This window comes from Odocoileus virginianus, chromosome 7 (assembly GCF_023699985.2).
Source record: "Odocoileus virginianus isolate 20LAN1187 ecotype Illinois chromosome 7, Ovbor_1.2, whole genome shotgun sequence".
Lineage (NCBI taxonomy): Eukaryota > Metazoa > Chordata > Mammalia > Artiodactyla > Cervidae > Odocoileus > Odocoileus virginianus.
Genome location: NC_069680.1, coordinates 43,535,609 through 43,554,736, shown reverse-complemented (window position 1 = coordinate 43,554,736; position 19,128 = coordinate 43,535,609). Strand labels below are relative to the sequence as shown.

General features: G+C 38.5%; 1 protein-coding gene and 1 long non-coding RNA gene across 3 annotated transcripts in view; one reads left to right on the top strand and one right to left on the bottom strand.

Annotated features, from left to right (window-relative positions):
• LOC139036035 (uncharacterized) overlaps positions 1–13,689 on the top strand; it is a 24,749-nt gene extending 11,060 nt beyond the window's left edge. Inside the window, exons 3-4 of the long non-coding RNA XR_011488725.1 lie at positions 10,640–10,781; positions 12,219–13,689. This is a non-coding gene — a long non-coding RNA (uncharacterized lncRNA). The remainder of the gene's footprint in view (positions 1–10,639; positions 10,782–12,218) is intronic.
• LIPN (lipase family member N) overlaps positions 1–19,128 on the bottom strand; it is a 22,028-nt gene extending 2,900 nt beyond the window's left edge. The window contains exons 1-9 of one of the 2 annotated variants that reach the window (XM_020895821.2): positions 18,926–19,123; positions 17,542–17,657; positions 16,102–16,219; positions 14,518–14,716; positions 12,493–12,602; positions 9,176–9,312; positions 4,528–4,674; positions 3,535–3,606; positions 2,924–2,995 (exon numbers count right to left, since the gene is read on the bottom strand). In XM_020895821.2, the coding sequence (XP_020751480.2) occupies positions 2,924–2,995; positions 3,535–3,606; positions 4,528–4,674; positions 9,176–9,312; positions 12,493–12,602; positions 14,518–14,716; positions 16,102–16,219; positions 17,542–17,646 (960 nt within the window). In that variant the 5' untranslated portion in view covers positions 17,647–17,657; positions 18,926–19,123. Of the gene's footprint in view, positions 1–2,923; positions 2,996–3,534; positions 3,607–4,527; positions 4,675–9,175; positions 9,313–12,492; positions 12,603–14,517; positions 14,717–16,101; positions 16,220–17,541; positions 17,658–18,925 lie in introns of both variants that reach the window. The other variant, XM_070470601.1, reaches the window with a different exon arrangement.

Here is a 19,128-nt window from a genome sequence, read left to right as displayed (position 1 = left end):
TCCAGGCAAGAATACTGGAATGGGTTGCTATTTCCTTCTCCAGGGGATCTTCCCCACTGAGGGGTCAAACCCAAGTGTCCCACGCTGTAGGCAGACTCTCTATAGTGTGAGCCAGCAGGAAAGGTACCTTAAATAGAACAGCTATAATAAAAAGATGAAGACTCAAACTACCTTTTCCAGTGTTCAGGAGTGAGTGGAGAAGTAGAGATACTTAACATTTTTAGATATTAAAAAAATGTTGATAAAAACAGAATGATAGAAGCATGACTTTAGATAGAGTTCAAGGCTTGAGGGAAGGGTTTCTGTTTGTTTTTGTATGAAACAGGAGTTCATTTAAGATAGTAAGAGAAGCCAGTAAGAATAGATGAGAAGAGATGGGGTCAAGGACACAAGACAGGATAACTTAGATAATAAGAGGATCATCATATTCTGAGAGTGAAAGGAAAGACAGAATAAAAAAGACAGAAGATTTTAAGATGGATTAGAGGGAAGCTAAGAAATTTCATCCATACAGCAAATGATTATCAGGGGAGTAGTAAGTGCCAGCTACTCTACCAGCTGGGACAAAACAAAAGGAAATTCCTACCCTCATAAGTTAATCTTTTTATTCTCAAGAAGACATAGAATGGACACAGAGGTTGTGTTGGGAACTTATGAAGAGGACACACTGTTGAAAATGGAATAAAAATTGACTTCCAATGATACAAAATTACAAGCAAATAAAACAGAATTGGCCTGGAGTAGGGTAGGACCAGCTAGCTAACTGTAAATTCTGAGAACATTTGCACCCTCAATATTTGTCATCACATCATACACTTCAATCTTAAATTTTTTGGGTCAGTTTTACCTCAATAAAGCTGAAAAAAAGAGAACTTGATAATAATGGTTTTATGTGTATGTGATTTTTTTGTCTTATTTTCTTGTAAATATAAACAATATATAAATATAACATGTTCGTGAAAAACAATGAAAGAGAACAAAAGTGTGTGAAATCCAAAATAAGAGCCTCCTTTTACTCCTTTGCATGCATCCACTTCACCTTTCTTTTCTTCCTTTTCTTGAAAGTTATCACTTTAACCTGTGCTGTTTATTTTTTGGCCCTTTTCTAAGCATTTGCGAATATATGCATCTGTGAATTTATATTGTCTGAGGAACAGGAGAAAACTTTTGTGGGTAATGAAAATGTTCAATATCTTGCTTGTGATGTGGTTCCATGAATGAATATATTTGTTGAAACACTGAGCTGAACATGTAAAATCAGTGACTTATACTGTATGTAAATCACATCTTAATCATGCTGATTAAAAATAATAAAAAAGATTTTCTGTATGGGTTTAAGAACTAAGGGTTGCTATTTTAATCGCAATTCAAAACCACAATGGTCCAGTTACCACTTATACTGGACCAGTCAGGAGGTCTTGCTATCAAAAGTCTACAAACATAAACTGGAGAGTGGTGGAGAATAGAGAAAACCCTTAACATTTTTAGATGTGAAAAAAACAAATGATAGAAGCCACTATGGAAAAAAAGGTTGAGGAGGGTTTCGTTAAAACGGAAAATAGAGAAGCCAGTAAGAATCCAGAATGCAGACTTGGGTCAGACACGCAAGGAAACCTAGATAAAAGAGATCACTGCACCCATGTAGAAGACGATCAAAGACGATTTTAAATATAGAGGAGCTATGAAATCAACCCATAGCCCATCTATCAGAGGAAGATGTAAGTGGTACTTACATACACAAAAGGAAATTCTCCCTCTAGTTCAATCTTTTATTTAAAAATAGAAGACACGATTTGTTGGTCTATGAGAGGATGTAAAATGGAATAAAAATGAGCTCCATTCATTACAGAGCAAAAAAAAATAATAAAAAAGATAATAATTATATACCATGGTCATTGTCTTAGGAGCTAGTAGATTCATTTCCCTAACAATTCGATCCGTTACTGAGAAACTGAGGGCTTCCTGGTGGCTCAGCAGTAAAGAATCCACCTGACAATACAATACAGGAGACATGGGTTCCATCCCTGGGTGGAGAAGATCCTGGGAGAAGGAAATGGCAATCCACTCTAGTATTCTTGCCTGGGAAATTCCATGGGCAGACGAGCCTGGCAGGCTAACGTCTATGGCATTACGAAAGAGTCGGACATGACTTATTGACCAAACAACAACTGAGAAATTGACTGGTCTGATTGACTTATTTGCTGTGCAGAGTCAATTTAATTGACCTATGTTTGCACCCATAGCTTTAGGTATGTCAGTTTGGGAAAATAAAGGAAAAATTTAATTTAACTTTCTTAGTTCATGCTGAGAAGCCCAGCCGCTGACTTAGAAAATAAAGGAAGGTGGCAACAGCATTGATTAAAAGCTTAGGATGGCTAAATGAATATATAAATTTTGGTGTGTAAAGTTAGAGGGAAAAAGATGCCTTTAAGACTCAATGCTTCACAGGTGGATAATACTCTTAGCTTCTATGTGCAGTTTTATTTTTTTCTGTTGCATCAAGACATATGTATTCATTTACTATATAAATTTTTATCACACAATTTTCATTATTATGCAGCCATTAAAATTATATTGAAAATCTCTCCTGCAACATTAGTTATGTTTTGCTGTGACTATAAGTGAAAAACAAGATCAAAAGTTGTAAAAAGTAGTGATGTTGAGATTGGAAGAAATGTAACAAAATATTGATCCATCTAGTTATCTCTGGGTGGAGGAATTATAAATGATTTAACTTCCTTAGTATATACTTCTTTTATTTTTAGATTTTTTGAAATAAATACATATTTAAAATACACTTTAAAAATCTCTGTCTACCATTGTGAATCTGACCAAGTGCCAACTAGGATTATTTTTACTGTCAAATAATTTATCATTATAATTTTTCAAAGCCAACCTTCTGGGGTTGCGCTGAGTAACTCACCTGATTGTAGTGATGCATGTTTTCAGCTTCACTTCCCCAGTCATAAGCTCTGAATTCATCAGAATGGTAAAGCTGGAATGAAATGTTTTATAGAAAAGTAGTATTAAGAATAAGAATTAGGGTTAAGATTGTTAGTAGCAAATCTTAGAAAAGCATACTGTATGCTGGGAAGAAAATAAGGCTTCTGCATCACCAGAGGATATAAATAAATTTTACCAGTGTGCAAAACAAGATCAAGAGAAATGGAGGCAATGAAATCCTTGGTTTGAAGGAAAAGCTAGTGAGAACCCAAGACTCACTGAGGGAAATCAAATGTCAGGTATTTCTCTCTCTGGGGAAGGCTAAGTTCTGAGGTTCTCCCAGTTTATGTTTAGTTTCAGATCAGAGCCTACTTTGCAAGGTCATATTTAAAATGGGATTCATTTATGTGACCTACTTGGTCTGTGCATACTTTGTTCTTTCTCTTAAAATCCAGGGAAATGCAACTATAAAGATGGTGAAAAAGGTAAAATGGAAGCTAGCTGCTAAGCTTCTTAGGACAGATGTGCTAACTCTGTCCTTTCAAATATAAAGAAAATAAGGGAAATGGTTTTCCATGTCAAAGACACTACCTGTTTTATATGCAGGATGTTCTGTATTGATGATCCAGTGGGAGCATGGGACATATACACATCCATTCGGCTCTGAAGGTAAAACAAAACAAAACATGTTAAAGCAATAACCACCCAATGAAAAAACTGTGCCTTTAAGGAGCAGAGAATAATTATGCTAAGAATGAATAAACAAATATTGCAGTAGAATGGCAAGGCAGAATTCATTCCATTCCATTCCATGCTGTCTTACATGTTCCAAGTGGTGAATTTTATTTGAGGCTAAAGTGACCCAACAAGAGAGGGCATAAAGAATAAGTTTAAAGCTTCTTTCCTAAGATTTCATTTTATTTTTTAATGCATTGTATTATAAAATCAAGCTGACTATATTAAGTGGTGGCTAATTGCAAACATGTGAAACCACTACCTATTGTTGGACAACTATTATCTCAAATTTGACCAGAGATGAAAGGATGAAGCTGCCTATTCTCTTTTTCAGTCTTCACATTTATGGTCCATTGAATATTTAATCTTCTATGCATAGAAAATCTCTGCCTTTAAAATGAGTTAACAATACCACATTCATTTTTTAATATGATAGATACATTAAAATGAAACAAAGGGAACTTCCCTGGTGGCTAAGTGGTAAAGAACCCACCTGCCAATGCAGAAGATGCAGGTTTGATTCCTGATCTGGGAAGACCCACATGTCGTGGAGTAACTAAGCCCATGGGCCACAACTATTGAGCCTGTGCTCTAGAACCCAGGAACCACACTACTAAAGTAAGTGTGCTTGGAACCCGTTCTCCAGAACAAGTGAAGTCACTGCAATGAGAAGCCCACGCACCTCAACTAGAGAGTAGCCCCAACTCCCTGCAATCAGAGAAAGCCGGCACAGCAACAAAGACCCGGCACAGCCAAAAATAAATGAATAAAATAAAAAACAAAAAGAAGAACCAAAGGAAAGCTGGAATTTCTAAAAGCATCAAATGGCCCTAAAATCATTATACATACCATATTCATGTTTTTCTTGTTGAATCCCGCCCATAAGGACATAAATTCACTACATATCACCCATAATATTTTATTGTTGCAGATTTTGATAGAAGGTGACTTCCCTATACTTTCTTCTAAAAAGAAACCTTTGGTACCAAACAACTTCTGTAAAAAATAAAAAATAATTATTCTTTCAAGAATCATTTTCAGACTTCTTGATGTTCCCTTCACCTCCGGAATGAGAATTCTTAGGAATCTATTTATATTCATATATTTTTTCCTGTTTTGCTCAATGAGACCAAGTTATTTGGGAAAAGTAACTATTTATAAATCAATCTTTACCTAGGGAATATCATCAAACATAATTTACAAGTAGATGGTAGCAACGACCTTCAGCCCCAAATTAGCTAATTTATCCATTGTGAAAGCGCCCCTGAAATCGGTCCAATCAGCAATTGCCTCTATTTCTCATTAACTGGCAAGAGAAGTAGGACAGTTTCTTCTTTAAGGTCAAACATTGCCTTGATTAGGAAAGAAAAGCAGGGTTTTACCTATGTACACATCACCTTTCTGGTAGTGTACCAGAGCGCTTGACTTTCATGCTGAAAAGTAGAGGATGGTGTACTGAAGGGAGGGTGCCATTGGATAGGAGAAAATGATGTCTTGGGCGACAGCATGATTAAAACTTCTAGAGTTTATAAAAGCAATCTTGGGTGGGGATCTCCGATGGAACGACTGGAGCTTCTAGGGGCAACAGATATTATGGAGGGGTAGGAGTAGAGAATGGGACTTAAAGTGGCAGAAAGTTTGACAAGAGAGAATTAGAAACTGAGATAAATCAGGGAAAATACTTACCTCAGACCTGACCTATGTAGGCAAAGCAATACATATGCAAAACAGGTATACTTAGTGATAGATGTGTCTATCTCTGCATTTACTTTAACTAGTTTGCCTGCTTAACTCTGCCCCAATGTAGAAAACATCCCAAACTAATGGATGCCAACACATTTTGAAATAGAACTATCAATCACACAAAAGGGAAGTTACATGTGGTTTAGTCACTAAGTCGTGTCCAACTCTTGCGACCCCATGGACTGTAGCCTGACAGGCTCCTCTGTCCATGGGATTTTCTAGGCAAGAATGCTGGAGTGGATTGCCATTTCCTTCTCCAGGGGATCTTCCCAATCCAGAAATTGAAACCAGGTCTCTTGCATTGCAGGCAGATTCTTTACCAACTGAGCTATGAGGGAAGCATTGTACTCAGTCATTCAGTTGTGTCCCACTCTTTGCAACTCCATAGACTGTAGCTCTCTAGGCTCCCCTGTCCATGGAATTTTCCCAGCAAGAATACTGGAGTGAACTGCCATTTCCTCCTCCAGGGGATCTTCCTGACCCAGGGATCGAACCCATATCTTTTGCATCTCCTGCATTGGCAGGTGGATTCTTTATCACTGAGCCACCTGGGAATCCCTAAGTTTATTGTTGCTGTTGTTTAGTTGCCCAGTCATGTCTGACTCTTTGAGACCCCATGGACTGCAGCATACTAGGCCTCCCTGTCCCTCACCATCTCCCGAAGTTTGCTCAAATTAATGTCCATTGCATCAGTTCATGTCCATACAGCCATTTCATTCTCTGACACCCTCTTCTGCTCTCAATCCTCCCCAGTATCAGGGACTTTTCCAATGAGTTGACTGTTCACATCAGATGACCAGAATACTGGAGCTTCAGCTTTAGCATCAGTACTTCCAACAAATATTCAGGGTTTATTTCCCTTAAGATTGACTGGTTTGATCTCGTTGGTGTCCAAGGGACTTTCAGGAGTCTTCTCCAGCACCAAAGTTTGAAAGTATCACTTCTTTGGCACTCTGACTTCTTTACAGTTCAGCTCTCACAACTCTACATGACCATTGGGAAGACCATAGCCTTGACTATACGGATCTTTGTTGGAAGAGTGATGTCTCTGCTTTTCAACACACATCTAGGTTTGTCACAACTTTCCTGCCAAGAAGCAGTCACCTTCTGTAGTGATTTTAGAGCCCAAGAAGAGGAAATCTGTCACTACTTCCACCTTTCCCCCTTCTATTTGCCATGAAGTAATGGGATTGGATGCCATGATCTTAGGTTTTTTAATATTAGTTTCAAGCCATCTCTTTCACTCTCCTTCACTCTCATCAAGAGGCTTTTTAGTTCCTCTTCACTTTCTGCTGTTAGAGTGGTAGCATTTGCATATCTAGGTTGTTGATGTTTCTCCTGCCTATCTTGATTCCAGCTTGTAGCTCATCCAGCCCAGCATTTCTTAAGATGTGCTCAGTGGTGGGAGGGGGGACCGGGATGGGGAATACATGTAAATCCATGGCTAATTCATTTCAATGTATGACAATAACCACTGCAATGATGTAATTAGACTCCAACTAATAAAAATAAATGGAAAAAAAAAAGATGTGCTCAGTGTATAGGTTAAACAAACAAAGTGACAACAGACAGCCTTGTCATACTGCTTTCTCAATCTTGAATCAATCAGCTGTTCCATACAGGCTTCTAACTTTTGCTTCTCAACCCACATACAGGTTTCTCAGAAGACAGGTAAGATGGTTTGGTGTTCCCATCTCTTTAAGAGCTTGCCACATTTTTGTTATGACCACACTATCAAAGGCTTTAGCATAGTTGATGAAACAGAGGTAGATGTTTTTTTCTGGAGTTCCCTTGCTTTCTCTATGATCCAGTGAATGCTGGCAATTTGATTTCTGGTTCCTTTTTCTTTTCTAAACCCATCTTGTACATTTGGAAGTTCTTGGTTCAGATAATGCTGAAGCCTAGCATGCAATATTTTAAGCATGACCTTACTAGCATGGGAAATAAGTGCAATTGTCCGATGGTTAGCACATTCTTTAGTACTACTCTTCTTGGGGATTGAAATGAGAACTGATCTTTTCCAGTCCTGTGGCCACTGCTGGGTCATCCAGATTTGCTTACATATGCCTTGATGGCATTATCCTTTAGGGTTTTAAATAGTTCTACTGGAATTCCATTGCATCCATTAGCTTTATTAACATCAGTGATTCCTAAGGCCCACTTAACTTCTCACTCCAGAATGTCTGGCTCTGGGTGAACGACCACAGCATTGTAGTAACCCAGTTCATTAAGATCTTTGTTGTACAGTTCTTCCATGTTTTCTTCCCATCTCTTCTTAATCTCTTCAACGTCTGCTTGGTCTCTGCTGCTTCTGTCCTTTATTGTGCCCATCTTTGGGTGAAACGTTCCCTTGATATCTCCAATTTCCTGAAGAGATCTCTAGTCTTTCCCCACCAAATATGATCCACTGGAGGAGGGAATGGCAAATCACTCCAGTATACTTGCAGTGATAACCTCATGAACTGTATAAAAGAAAAAAAAGATATGACACCAAAAACAGTATTGCATAGGAACCTGGAATGTTAGATCAGTGAATTAAGGAAAATTGGATGTAGTCAAGAGGAGATGGTAAGAATAAACACCGACGTCTTAAGAATCAGTGAACTAAAATGAATGGGAATGGGTGAATTTAATTCAAATGACCTTGACATCTACTATTGTGGGCAAGAATCTCACAGAAGAAATGGAGTAGTCCTCATAACCAACAAGAGTCTAAAATGCAGTACTTGGGTGCAACCACAAAAGTGACAGAATGATCTTGGTTCATTTCCAAGGCAAACCATTCAACATCACAGTAATTAAAATCTATGCCTCTACCACCTGAAGAGGGTAGAGAAGCTGAAGTTGATCGGCTGAAGCTGAAAACCTAGAAGGCCTTCTAGAACTAAGTTTATTAAACAATACCAAAAACATACTATCAAATCAATCATTAGGGCTCATGAAAGTTCTTCCTTGGGTTAACTCACAAATCCTTTTTTTCCCACTCTTAACTCTCCACCACAAACCAGGACCTCATCTTAAAAATGAATTATTGATATCTTGACTTGTCTCTTTGATCTCATTTTGGTCACAGCTTATTTTATCCTTCAATTCACATTTAAGGGGCAATCTTGATAAAATACTAGTTAATGAGCTTTTTAGAGAAACAAAAAGCAAACAGAAAAAACTTTTAATGGATAAAATCTTAAATTCACAATTGACCATCAAACCAGTCTTCCAACCATTGGAAAATAACCAATAAATATTTGAGTGAATAATTCAGCTGTAAAACATTTAGGCTTTGGCATTTTAGCTTTAGTAAATTGAAGCAAGCTCCCATATGGAAAGGGGTATATTATTGCAGCTTATCTAACATCAAAGTCAAGGACATCAGTGATCAAATTGAAAAATGTCTTCCATTTGGGCACTGTGAATTCATTGACATGCCCAGTGGAACAAGAACAGAACAAGGAAACTGCGATAGCAGTCAGCTCAGCTAGAAATTCTGACTTATACTCAGGTCTATTAATAACTGAGTATAGTGAATTGTATATGAGAGCTGTAGACACCGTCACACACACACACACACACACACACACACACACACACACAAACACACCCACACAGAGCACCTGACACCAGAGTGTAATCTAGAGTCTGTAATCTACAGATTTCAAAATGTCCTACTTTTGTTTCATAGTAGATTTTCAAATAATAAGGATCTATCATCCAAAAGGAGATCCTCATATACACTGTGGCAAAAAGAAGAACTTACCTTGATTGCAGAACTTGGAAGTTGGAAAAATCTGGTAAAAATGCCCGTGGGATATTTGAAGGAGACCACAGGGCCCAAGGCAAAATTCATTTTGATTCTTTGTGCCAGTTCAGGCATGGTGGCAAAGGATACAAACCCTAAGAGAACAGGAGATAAGACAATCTCATAAAAATTAGGAGTAGTGATGTAATGTTTCTACTAACAAAAGTGAAGCTCTCCTTTTTCATTTTATTCTTGTACTGCAGCACATGGGGGATGAATTGGGCAACTCTTCTGAGTTATTCGGCAGATTTAATCTATCTTCAGCCCTGTCTACTCTCAAATCTCCATTTTTTTCTTATTCTGGACAATTTAATTTGGTTGAGGAAAGTTAGGGATAAATTGCTGAAGCAACTCCTGCCAAGTAAACTGAGGATGCCCTCAACCCCCACCAAGCGGGGGCTAAGTGCTGGCAGTATTGTCACTCTACCCCAACTCTGAGATGACAGAGTGAGTCACGGAACCTCTAGAAATAAATGATCAGTTTGTAGGAGATGAATCAATCAGATCTTTGTGCATCACCATCAAGCTATTCTGGAGGAAGAGATGGTAACACTCCAGTATTCTTGCTGAGAAATTCTCATGGACAGAGGAGCCTGGCAGGCTACAGTCTGTGGGGCTGTACAAAGAGTTGGACATGACTGAGCATGCACACACACACACACACACAGAGCTATTCCACCGTTTTTTTTTCCTCACAGTGGAATGAGATTGCATTGCTCCCAGTGCTTCATTGGATGCTTACCAAACCTCCAGAAACTTCTCTGCTTCCAAAAGTCCCACCATAGTCCCTGTATGGACCAAGTGTCTCCATTTATAAAGCAATAGCATTGCATTTGTATCTAGCAATATGAGGGTGAAGGTGGTGGGGCTCAGCCCCACACAGAAAAGTCTATGCGGAGGATCTCTTTGTTTTGGTTCCCTGTTGTGCTTTCCTGGGCCCCCCTCCATTGTGTGTGTGTGTGTGTGTGTGTGTGTGTGTGTGTGCACAAAGCCATAGTAGAAGTTTTTTTGTTTTTTCTGAATTTCTTGTTGAAATATTGAAACTGTTTTAACCAGAAAAGGAGCTGGCTGGGCACTGAATTGAAACAGGCATAATAACTCCCCCTAGATGTCTAGAAACGAGCAGAGGTAAGTTTTTGATGGTCATACTGGCTGAAGAGTCCTACTCCATGCAGTATTTAATGGGCTAGACCTGGCTTGTTAAATGTCCTGTGAAGAATTGGTCCTTCCCACAAAACAGAAATTTCTCTGCTCAGGATACAAATCATGCTCACTGAAAAATGTCATGCTCGAAATGCAACGCAGAGCCCTGATAATCAAATTGACTATTTTCTCTGCCAATCAGGTGTGAGAGCATATCTAAGTCTTACTGGCTTTTCTAGTCACACTCAAATGATCCTTCTCCATACAATCTCTCCACAGCACCCAAGAACCCCATCAGTGAAGTCAAGATGACCTGGTGTGAATTTTGTGTGCCATCGCTAATGTGTAAAGAGACCTTGAAGGAGCCAATTAATTTCTTGGAACTTCTGTTTTCTTTTTCTATGAGATGGGAATAATAGAGGTAGGCTTGTTCTAAAGCTTAGAGAGGGATGTTGTAGGAAAGGTCCTGAATGAAAATCCCTAAACATAGAAAATGCTCCTAAGTGTTAGCAATTACGGTATGATTATTTTCCTGTTAGTGGCAGGTTTGTTTTTTTTTTTTCTTTTTGGTTGGGGGATAGGGTCCTCTTACTAGTTCTTTGATACTCCTTTAGTATATTCTCTCTAATGCTCATATGCTGCAAGCTAAGTTGCTTCAGTTGTGTCTGATTCTTTGCAACCCTATGGACGGTAGCCAGCCAGGCTCCTCTGTCCATGGGTCTCCGGGCAGGACTATTGGAGTGGGTTGCAATGCTCTTCTCCAGGGGATCTTCCTGATCCAGGGACCAAACTCGGGTCTCTTACATCTCCTGCATTGGCAGATGGGTTCTTTACCACTAGCGCCACCTGGGAAACAACACTCACACCCTCACAGCCTCTCCTAAATTTGTAAGCTGCCTATCAATATAAATGGGCTTCCCTTGTGACTCAGCTGGTGAAGAATCCGCCTGCAATGTGGAAGACCTGGGTTCGATTCCTGGGTTGGGAAGATCCCCTGGAGAAGGGAAAGGCTACCCACTCCAGTATTCTGGCCTGGAGAACTGCATGGACTGTATAGTCCATGGGCTCACAAAGAGTTGGACACGACTGAGCAAATTTCATTTTCTATCAGTATAAAACACTGGTAAATACATGTTTGTTCTTGATGATAATAGTGGTAATGTAGGATTATTTATTATCTCTCACACAGTTTCACCCAAACTAAGAGTGCATTTTCATTTAACCCAGTCTCTTAAAATTAGAAGTTTTAGTGGAAGATTGATAACAAATTCATATTTTTAGTAGTATCAGGTTTTTACATTTTTATTTGGAGCTAGATTATTGATTTCTTTTTTGAAAAATCTGGGACCATTAAGAAGTATACATTCAAAGTATATTTTTTGGACTTTTAAAAAACTTTCTATACAGTGCTTATAGTTAATTGTGTGCTAAGTCACTTCAGTCATGTCCGACTCTTTGTGACCCGATGGACTGTAGCTCTCCAGGCTCATCTATTCATGGGATGCTCCAGGCAAGAATACTGGAGTGGGTTGCCATTTCCTCCTCCAGGGGCTCTTCCTGAGCTAGGGATCAAACCCGTATTGCTTGTGTCTCCTGCACTGGCAGGCGGGTTCTTTACCATTAGCGCCACCCATGAATCATACACTAAATGTATATGCCCAATTTACTTATTATAGTAAGTTTTTGCATTCTGATTCACAAAGAAAACATTACTATATCTTTTTAAATTTGTTCAAATGTGAATATAAGCCCTCTTTTTTATTTTTTAATATCCCATGTTGGTTGTGAGGAAGGTATGACTGATGTATATTTAACATTCTTCAAGGATATTTCATGCCATTTGGCTTTACTTTTTCAGCCTGGAGGAGAGACTCAGTCTTCGGAAGTATTTCTTTGGAATTCCTGGCAAATTAACATTACAAATGTGATGCAGTGACCGGAAATGGATGAAAGATTCTTCCTAGGAACTCACAGTCTCTGGAATTCAGGTTTACAGCCACTAGAGTTACATTCCCATCACAGGACATAGAATTAAGGACGCTATAAATGTAAAACAGTGACTGTTCCTGACTCAAAGGTGAATTCTTGCGTGGCTCTGACCCTTGTAAAAATGTTGACCCTTGTAAACATACCTATTGTAGTACCAAGCGAATGTCCAACGAAATACAACTTCTGCTGACCAGTCTTATTGACAATGAAGTCTATGATTCCAGGGAGATCATATTTGGCCATTTCATGAAAGCTGAAGAATAAAACAGGACCTTATAAATATTCGCAGCTAAGTTCAAAGCAGAGCACTTGCTCATTTATTTTTTATACACAGAATTCTGTGCTGTCCACTCACTTGGTTTGTGTTTCATTATTTATCCAGTTACATGTAGGCTATTGTGGGTTTTGTTTGCTGCACTTATACGCATTACTTTCTAATAGCAGGAATGATTTCAAGACATACCTTGTGTATACTACATTTTCTGAAATTGTCTTATCATTCTTCCTCTTCACTCCCTTCTCTTGCATTTCTTTTGCTGCCCTTTACCTACCTGGCTTGCATGCCTCTCTTTCAGTCTCTCCCAGGGAACTTCAAGATGCTTAGGGCCATTTAACACCCAGATTTCAAAATGAAAGTGGTTGTAAATCACGATTGTATCATGTACTAGCTGAGTAGCTTTCCGTAAATTACGTAAATGCTCTGAGCTTAAATTTCATCATCTGTAAAATAAGCATGATAGTGCTTTATTGCAGGGGAGTTATGGGGGCTGGATAGTATTAAAGGAATGACTCTAGCAGGAATTAGACATTCAATCAGATGTTGCTGTTATTATTTCTGTCCATATGCAGTTATATTCAGTATATACCAAAATCCTATAGTACTGGTTCAGCCAACATTAATACAAATGTTGAAAGAACAAAAAATGCCTAAATAATATACGGTTGAGTTAGGTACTTCACAAACTAAGGGCTTCCTTATTAAAAGAACATAAGAGGAAATATAGATTGGTACTTTCCAGTATAAGAGAATCGTTGTGATGCCTTACAGTAAACAAGCTGCAAGTTCCCAACCAAGGATCAGCTGCACAAAATATTTCCCGATGCTTGCCCCTGGGAAAAAGCTCTGACCCTAATTGGCCTATTCTTCCTTTGCTTCCAACTTGTCAGTAGGTACAGAAATAAGGTATGGAATATTTCATTAATATGGTTCTGTTCTAGCAGCAGGCTTCAAACAACCAGGGAGTTTAAGCCTGAGAAAGGATGCTCACTGCAGGCATCAGCCTGTTCTCTGATGACAGAAGAAAACACTTTCATTAAAGCAAGCAGTCAGCATGTCAAAAGATTCTTTCCTATTGCCTATTAACAAGGTTGTAAAGATCTCATATTAGAGTTTTCCTGAAAATGGTATTCTATACATTCTCAACCACAGTTCCTATAGGTAAAATATAGTACTGATACACAACATCTTTGCAAAACTAATTGACAGTCCAAGAGAAGAAAAAATTGTAATAACATCACTAGGATAAAAATATAAGCTTCGTGAAGGTGGAGGCTTGTTTACTCTTGGATGCTCAGGGACTAGAACAGTACATAGGAAAGGCACTCAATAAATATTGGCTGAATGAGTGCATACGTTGTTCCAGGAATTTTCTAAGCTGTCGTTTGAGACATACCTTGTATTAGATAGAAATGTATGTTAAAATGACCTTGTTGAAATGATAATTCACTTGTCGAAGAATCAGTGTAAATCAGAGCTTCCTGCTATTTATCTTGGAGAAGGCAATGGCACCCCACTCCAGTACTCTTGCCTGGAAAATCCCATGGACGGAGGAGCCTGGTAGGCTGCAGTCCGTGGGGTTGCTGAGTCAGACACGACTGAGCGACTTCACTTTCATGCCTTGGAGAAGGAAATGGAAACCCACTCCAGTGTTCTTGCCTGGAGAATCCCAGGGACGGGGGAGCCTGGTGGGCTGCCGTCTTTGGGGTCACATAGAGTCGGACATGACTGAGGTGACTTCGCAGCTGTTTATCTCCTTTGAGCTGTTAGTAGAGACTGCAAGGAGCTCTATGACCCCAAGTATCATACATATTATGAATACCATCCACACTATTACATTTAAAGGACTTGTCTCAAATTGTGTTCATGGTCTTTCTTAGATAGAGTTTACCTAAAGGCCCAGAATTTCTCTTCATTCACTGAGAGTGTTTTGTGTCTTCTTGACCAAGTGTTCCCCCGACTGTTTCCCATCCATACATCATAACCAGCATCAGCTAGAAGGAATCCAAGGCTGCCGTTGGCAAAATTCTCAAGCCAGCAGGCACTGTCTGCAAACAGGGCATGCTGCATATATACAACTGGTCGGGCACCTAGAGGGAGGCAAGAAGGCAGAGAGAGAAATTTATAACGAAAGCATCTGAGAAACATAAGAATCACACACACACACACACACACACACACACCCCACTGGAAAAAAAACCCAAATCAAAAAAGAGACACATAATAAATATATTTTAATTCCCAATCTTGCCCAAATTCTATCCTCCCTTCTTAAGCAATATCTTTCCTATAAATGTTTCTCCTTTTATATTTCACAGTGGCTCCCCACAACTCCTCATCATGCTTGGTGTTGCAAGATGATCCAAAAACAAAAATAAAGGTAAACAAAAAGACCCAGGATGCCCTGTTAAATTTACATTTCATATTAACAATGAACTGGCTTTTTAATATAAGTATATCATAAAATGAGACATGAAGAACTCATCTGCTCTTTATCTGAAATTCAATTTTAACTGGGCATCTCATATTTTATATAGTAATCCTACCCATGTTGTGCTCCCATTTTTCATTCTGAAACTCTTGAATTCTTAAGCAACATGATTTTAGCTGCCTCTGAATGTGGATGGGAGATGAGATAATGCAGAGCGATCACAGTAAATGATTTGGTAAATAAAGACCACTGAGCCTTTGCAGATACTTTGCTTACTCTTCTCTCTCCCTCCTCAGATGATTTGTGGTTACATTTCCCTCATAGGTCAAAAGGATACATAGCAGCACTGTTTGCAATAGCCAGGACATGGAAGGAACCCAAATGTTTGTCAACAGAGGAATGGATAAAGAAGATATGGTACATGTATACGATAAAATATATCTCAGCCATGAAAAGGAATGAAATTGGGTCATTTGGGAGATGTGGATGGACCGACAGAGTGTCATAGAGAGTGAAGTAAGTCAGAAAAAGAAAAACAAATATCATATATTAGCATATATATATGGAATCTAGAAAAATGGTATAGATGATCTTATTTACAAAGCAGAAATAGAGACACAGATGTAGAGAACAAACACATGGATACCTAGGGAGAAAGGGGGTTGTGTGGGAGAAATTGGGAGATTGGGATTGACGCGTATATATAATCTCTTTCCAACAATGAGGAAATCCACTTTATGGGAATACAGCAATTTCTCACATGAGAAATAAGTAATGAGCTGACATAATGTAGGCTTCACCTCCACACTGACTCCCTAAGAAGCAAGTCTGGCAGCAGTCAACTAGATCAATTCTACCCTTTGAAATTTTCGGTTCTTGCCTGCCTTCAGAGAATTGGAAAACAATGAGACTTCCTGTTAACTATATAAAAACTAATCCAAAATTCAAACCAATTTTGATAAATCAGTCACTATCTTAATGAACAGCCAGTACTAAATTTTAGTCATGGGCAATTCTCCTTCTCAAGATAGACATGTCTTGTACCTGTGATCCTAGTGTCTTTTCGCCCATGGGGAATCCGATTGACGCTGAGTATGTACCCGTCTTGAGTGGTTACTTCATACTCCTCACTGGGGTAGCCATTATAGGTGATGATTTCATTCTGCCCAGTAAAACAGAAGCATTAGCTAAACATTTTCTCTAAAGGTTATCAAAAGGAGCTAGAACAAAGCAGCTAGTGTGTGCTTATTAGGGTAAATTATCTGAAATCTGCAGCCCCAGGTTAACAGTGAGATTAATTTACTATGTAAAGTCATGATTAAAAAAATAAGTAGACTATTGGAAAATGTCTGCTAGTGGTAAATTTTTTGGGGGAGTTGAAGATAATATCTATCTTTGACCCATTCTTCTGACAAAGCTATATTCTCAAGTGAGTTGTCTTTTTTAAGTACATATAGATATATTTTAATTGAAATGTAGTTAATTTACAAATTTGTGTTAGTTTCTGGTATATAGCAAAGTAATGCAGTTTTATACACACACTATATATGTATTATATATATATATTTTCATATTCTTTTCCATTATGGTTTATTATAAGATATTGAATATAATTTCCTGTGCTAGACAGTAGACAATAGAACCTTGTTGTTTATCCATTCTATACATAATAGCTTGCACCTGTTAATCCCAAACCCTCCTCTAACCCCCCCTCAACTTTGGTAACCACAAGTCTGTTATCTGTGAGTCTGCTCCTGTTTCATATATAAGTTCATTTGTCAGTGACTTCATATGCTATTTGTCTTTCTCTTTCTGACTTACATAGTATGATAATCTCTAGGTCCATCAATATAACTGCAAATGGCATTATTCTTTTTATGGCTGGGTAAAGTTCCATTGTGTATACACAAAATGTACGTATTCATCTTTTTAAAGATTTTATTTTATACTGGGGTATAGTTGATTAACAATGTTGTTTTAGTTTCAGGGGTACAGCAAAGTGACTCACACACACACATATATATATGAAACAATTGACATTTATATATATAAATATATACATATAAATGTCAACTGTGAGACTGCTCTTGGTTAAAAGGTAATAAAACCACAGTTCAGTGGACGGCAGTCACATATATCATCCAGAGGGCTTAAAATCTGTGTGTGCTCAGTTGCCAGTCATGTCTAACTCTTTGAGACCCCATGGGCTGTAGCTCGCCAGGCTCCTCTGCCCGTGGAATTCTCCAGGCAAGAATACTGGAGTGGGCAGTCATTTCCTTCTCCAGGGATCTTCCCTACCCAAGGATCAAACTCAGGTCTCCTACATTGCAGGCAGATTCTTTACTGTCTCAGCCACCAGCAAATCTCTAAAAATCCCTTGTTTTTATCTATATCAGAGATTTTCTGCTATAACAGGAACTTCAATAATCTTACCACCTATTGATTTGCTTTATTTGATGTTCTTTGGAATTCTCCATTACTTACAATATTCATCCACACTTCAGGATTCGCTTCTTTTTCCAAATTGAAGAATCCAGCAGCATTTAAATTTCCACAAATCAAATAGGCTGTTGTTAAAAACAGCCACATGGTGGGAATGCCTGATAGAAAACATTTAAGAACCACAAATTGTTATATGTCAAAATTGATTAATGAAATGAAATAGTCCCCCAGGGAAAACTTTAATAACATCCTGAGAAAGCTGAGACTGTGTGGAAGGGAGTAAATACAATGAGCTAACTCCAAACACTATTGATCTATTTTTTCACATAGAAACTGCCCTGACATAGTCCAGTTTCAGATATGAAATGAACTAGTATGAGGGCTTATTTTTTATCTTATTTTAATCCAGGATTTTCACTTAATTTAAATCTTTGCTTACCTGTGAGTTGCCAGGATATATGAAGATTCAGAGGACACTATGATTCTCCACACCATGGAGAAGCTAAAAGTGGAGTTACTCTTTAATCTCCTCCAACATCCCACAAAATAAACAAGAACAATGAACAATGAAGCTTTTAAACAAACAGGTTTATAGTGAATTTCAAATGATGTGACTACCTCTCTTGTGAACAACCCAAGGCAAATTTTGCACATTTGAATGTGCAGTGTCTCTTCCTTAGCAGAGCTTAAAAGCATGCCTCCTCAAAGCAGTTTGACCAACATCACAATGCAGAGTAACTCATCAAAGGAGAGCAGCAGTTCAGTGGTCTGAGTTTGAAGTCCAGGCTCACCATGAACAAGATTTCTGACCTTGGCCATGTTATTCAGTAGCTTTGTCTCTCATTTTTCCTGCTGGTAATATTAGGATAATAAAAGAGCCTACCTTATAGGATTGTAGGGAGAATTAGTGACATATAATGCATTAATCACAGTGTAAGCTCTTTCACTATTTTTTTTTTAATCTAAGAACGAGCATGAGAGTCACATCAGAGAACCTTTATTGTAATAAATTAATGACAGATTTCTAGAGAAATTCAGAGTTTACTTTTGCAGTTCAGTAGCTTTCCATAAACTTGCTATCTGGTTGAAGATGATTTTACAGCTATAAATGTTATGTAATTAAAACCATTTTTGAAATTAATAATAGCTAATGTGTATTGAGGGCTCAGCTTGTGCCAGGCCCTGTTCTAAATGCTTCATGTATGTTATTTAGATCTCAAAGAAATGCCATTGAAACAGCTACTGTTATTATCCTCATTTTGTCAATGAAATTAGCAAAAGCTTAGAGAGATTAAAGATCTGCCCAAGGTTACAGAGCCAAGAGGTGACAGAACTAGGACAGGAACACAGGAAGCCTCAGTGCAGAGCCCTATACCTGGCTACCACGCCCAGCCTGCCTCCCAGTTGTGCTAAGTCTTGATCTTACCTAGTTAAGAGAGCTTCCCCTGCTCCTGAGGACTCCTTATCGATGAGGGACTTCTGAACTTTTGCTTGGGACAGTGAGATATGATTGCAGCTAGAAGCTAGAAAAATGAGAGATGGGAAGCCCGTGGAAATGAAGAAATCCTGGACAGTGGCACACACCCAAGGTTAACCAGTTTGACTGAATCCTCATTTGCACTATGTCTG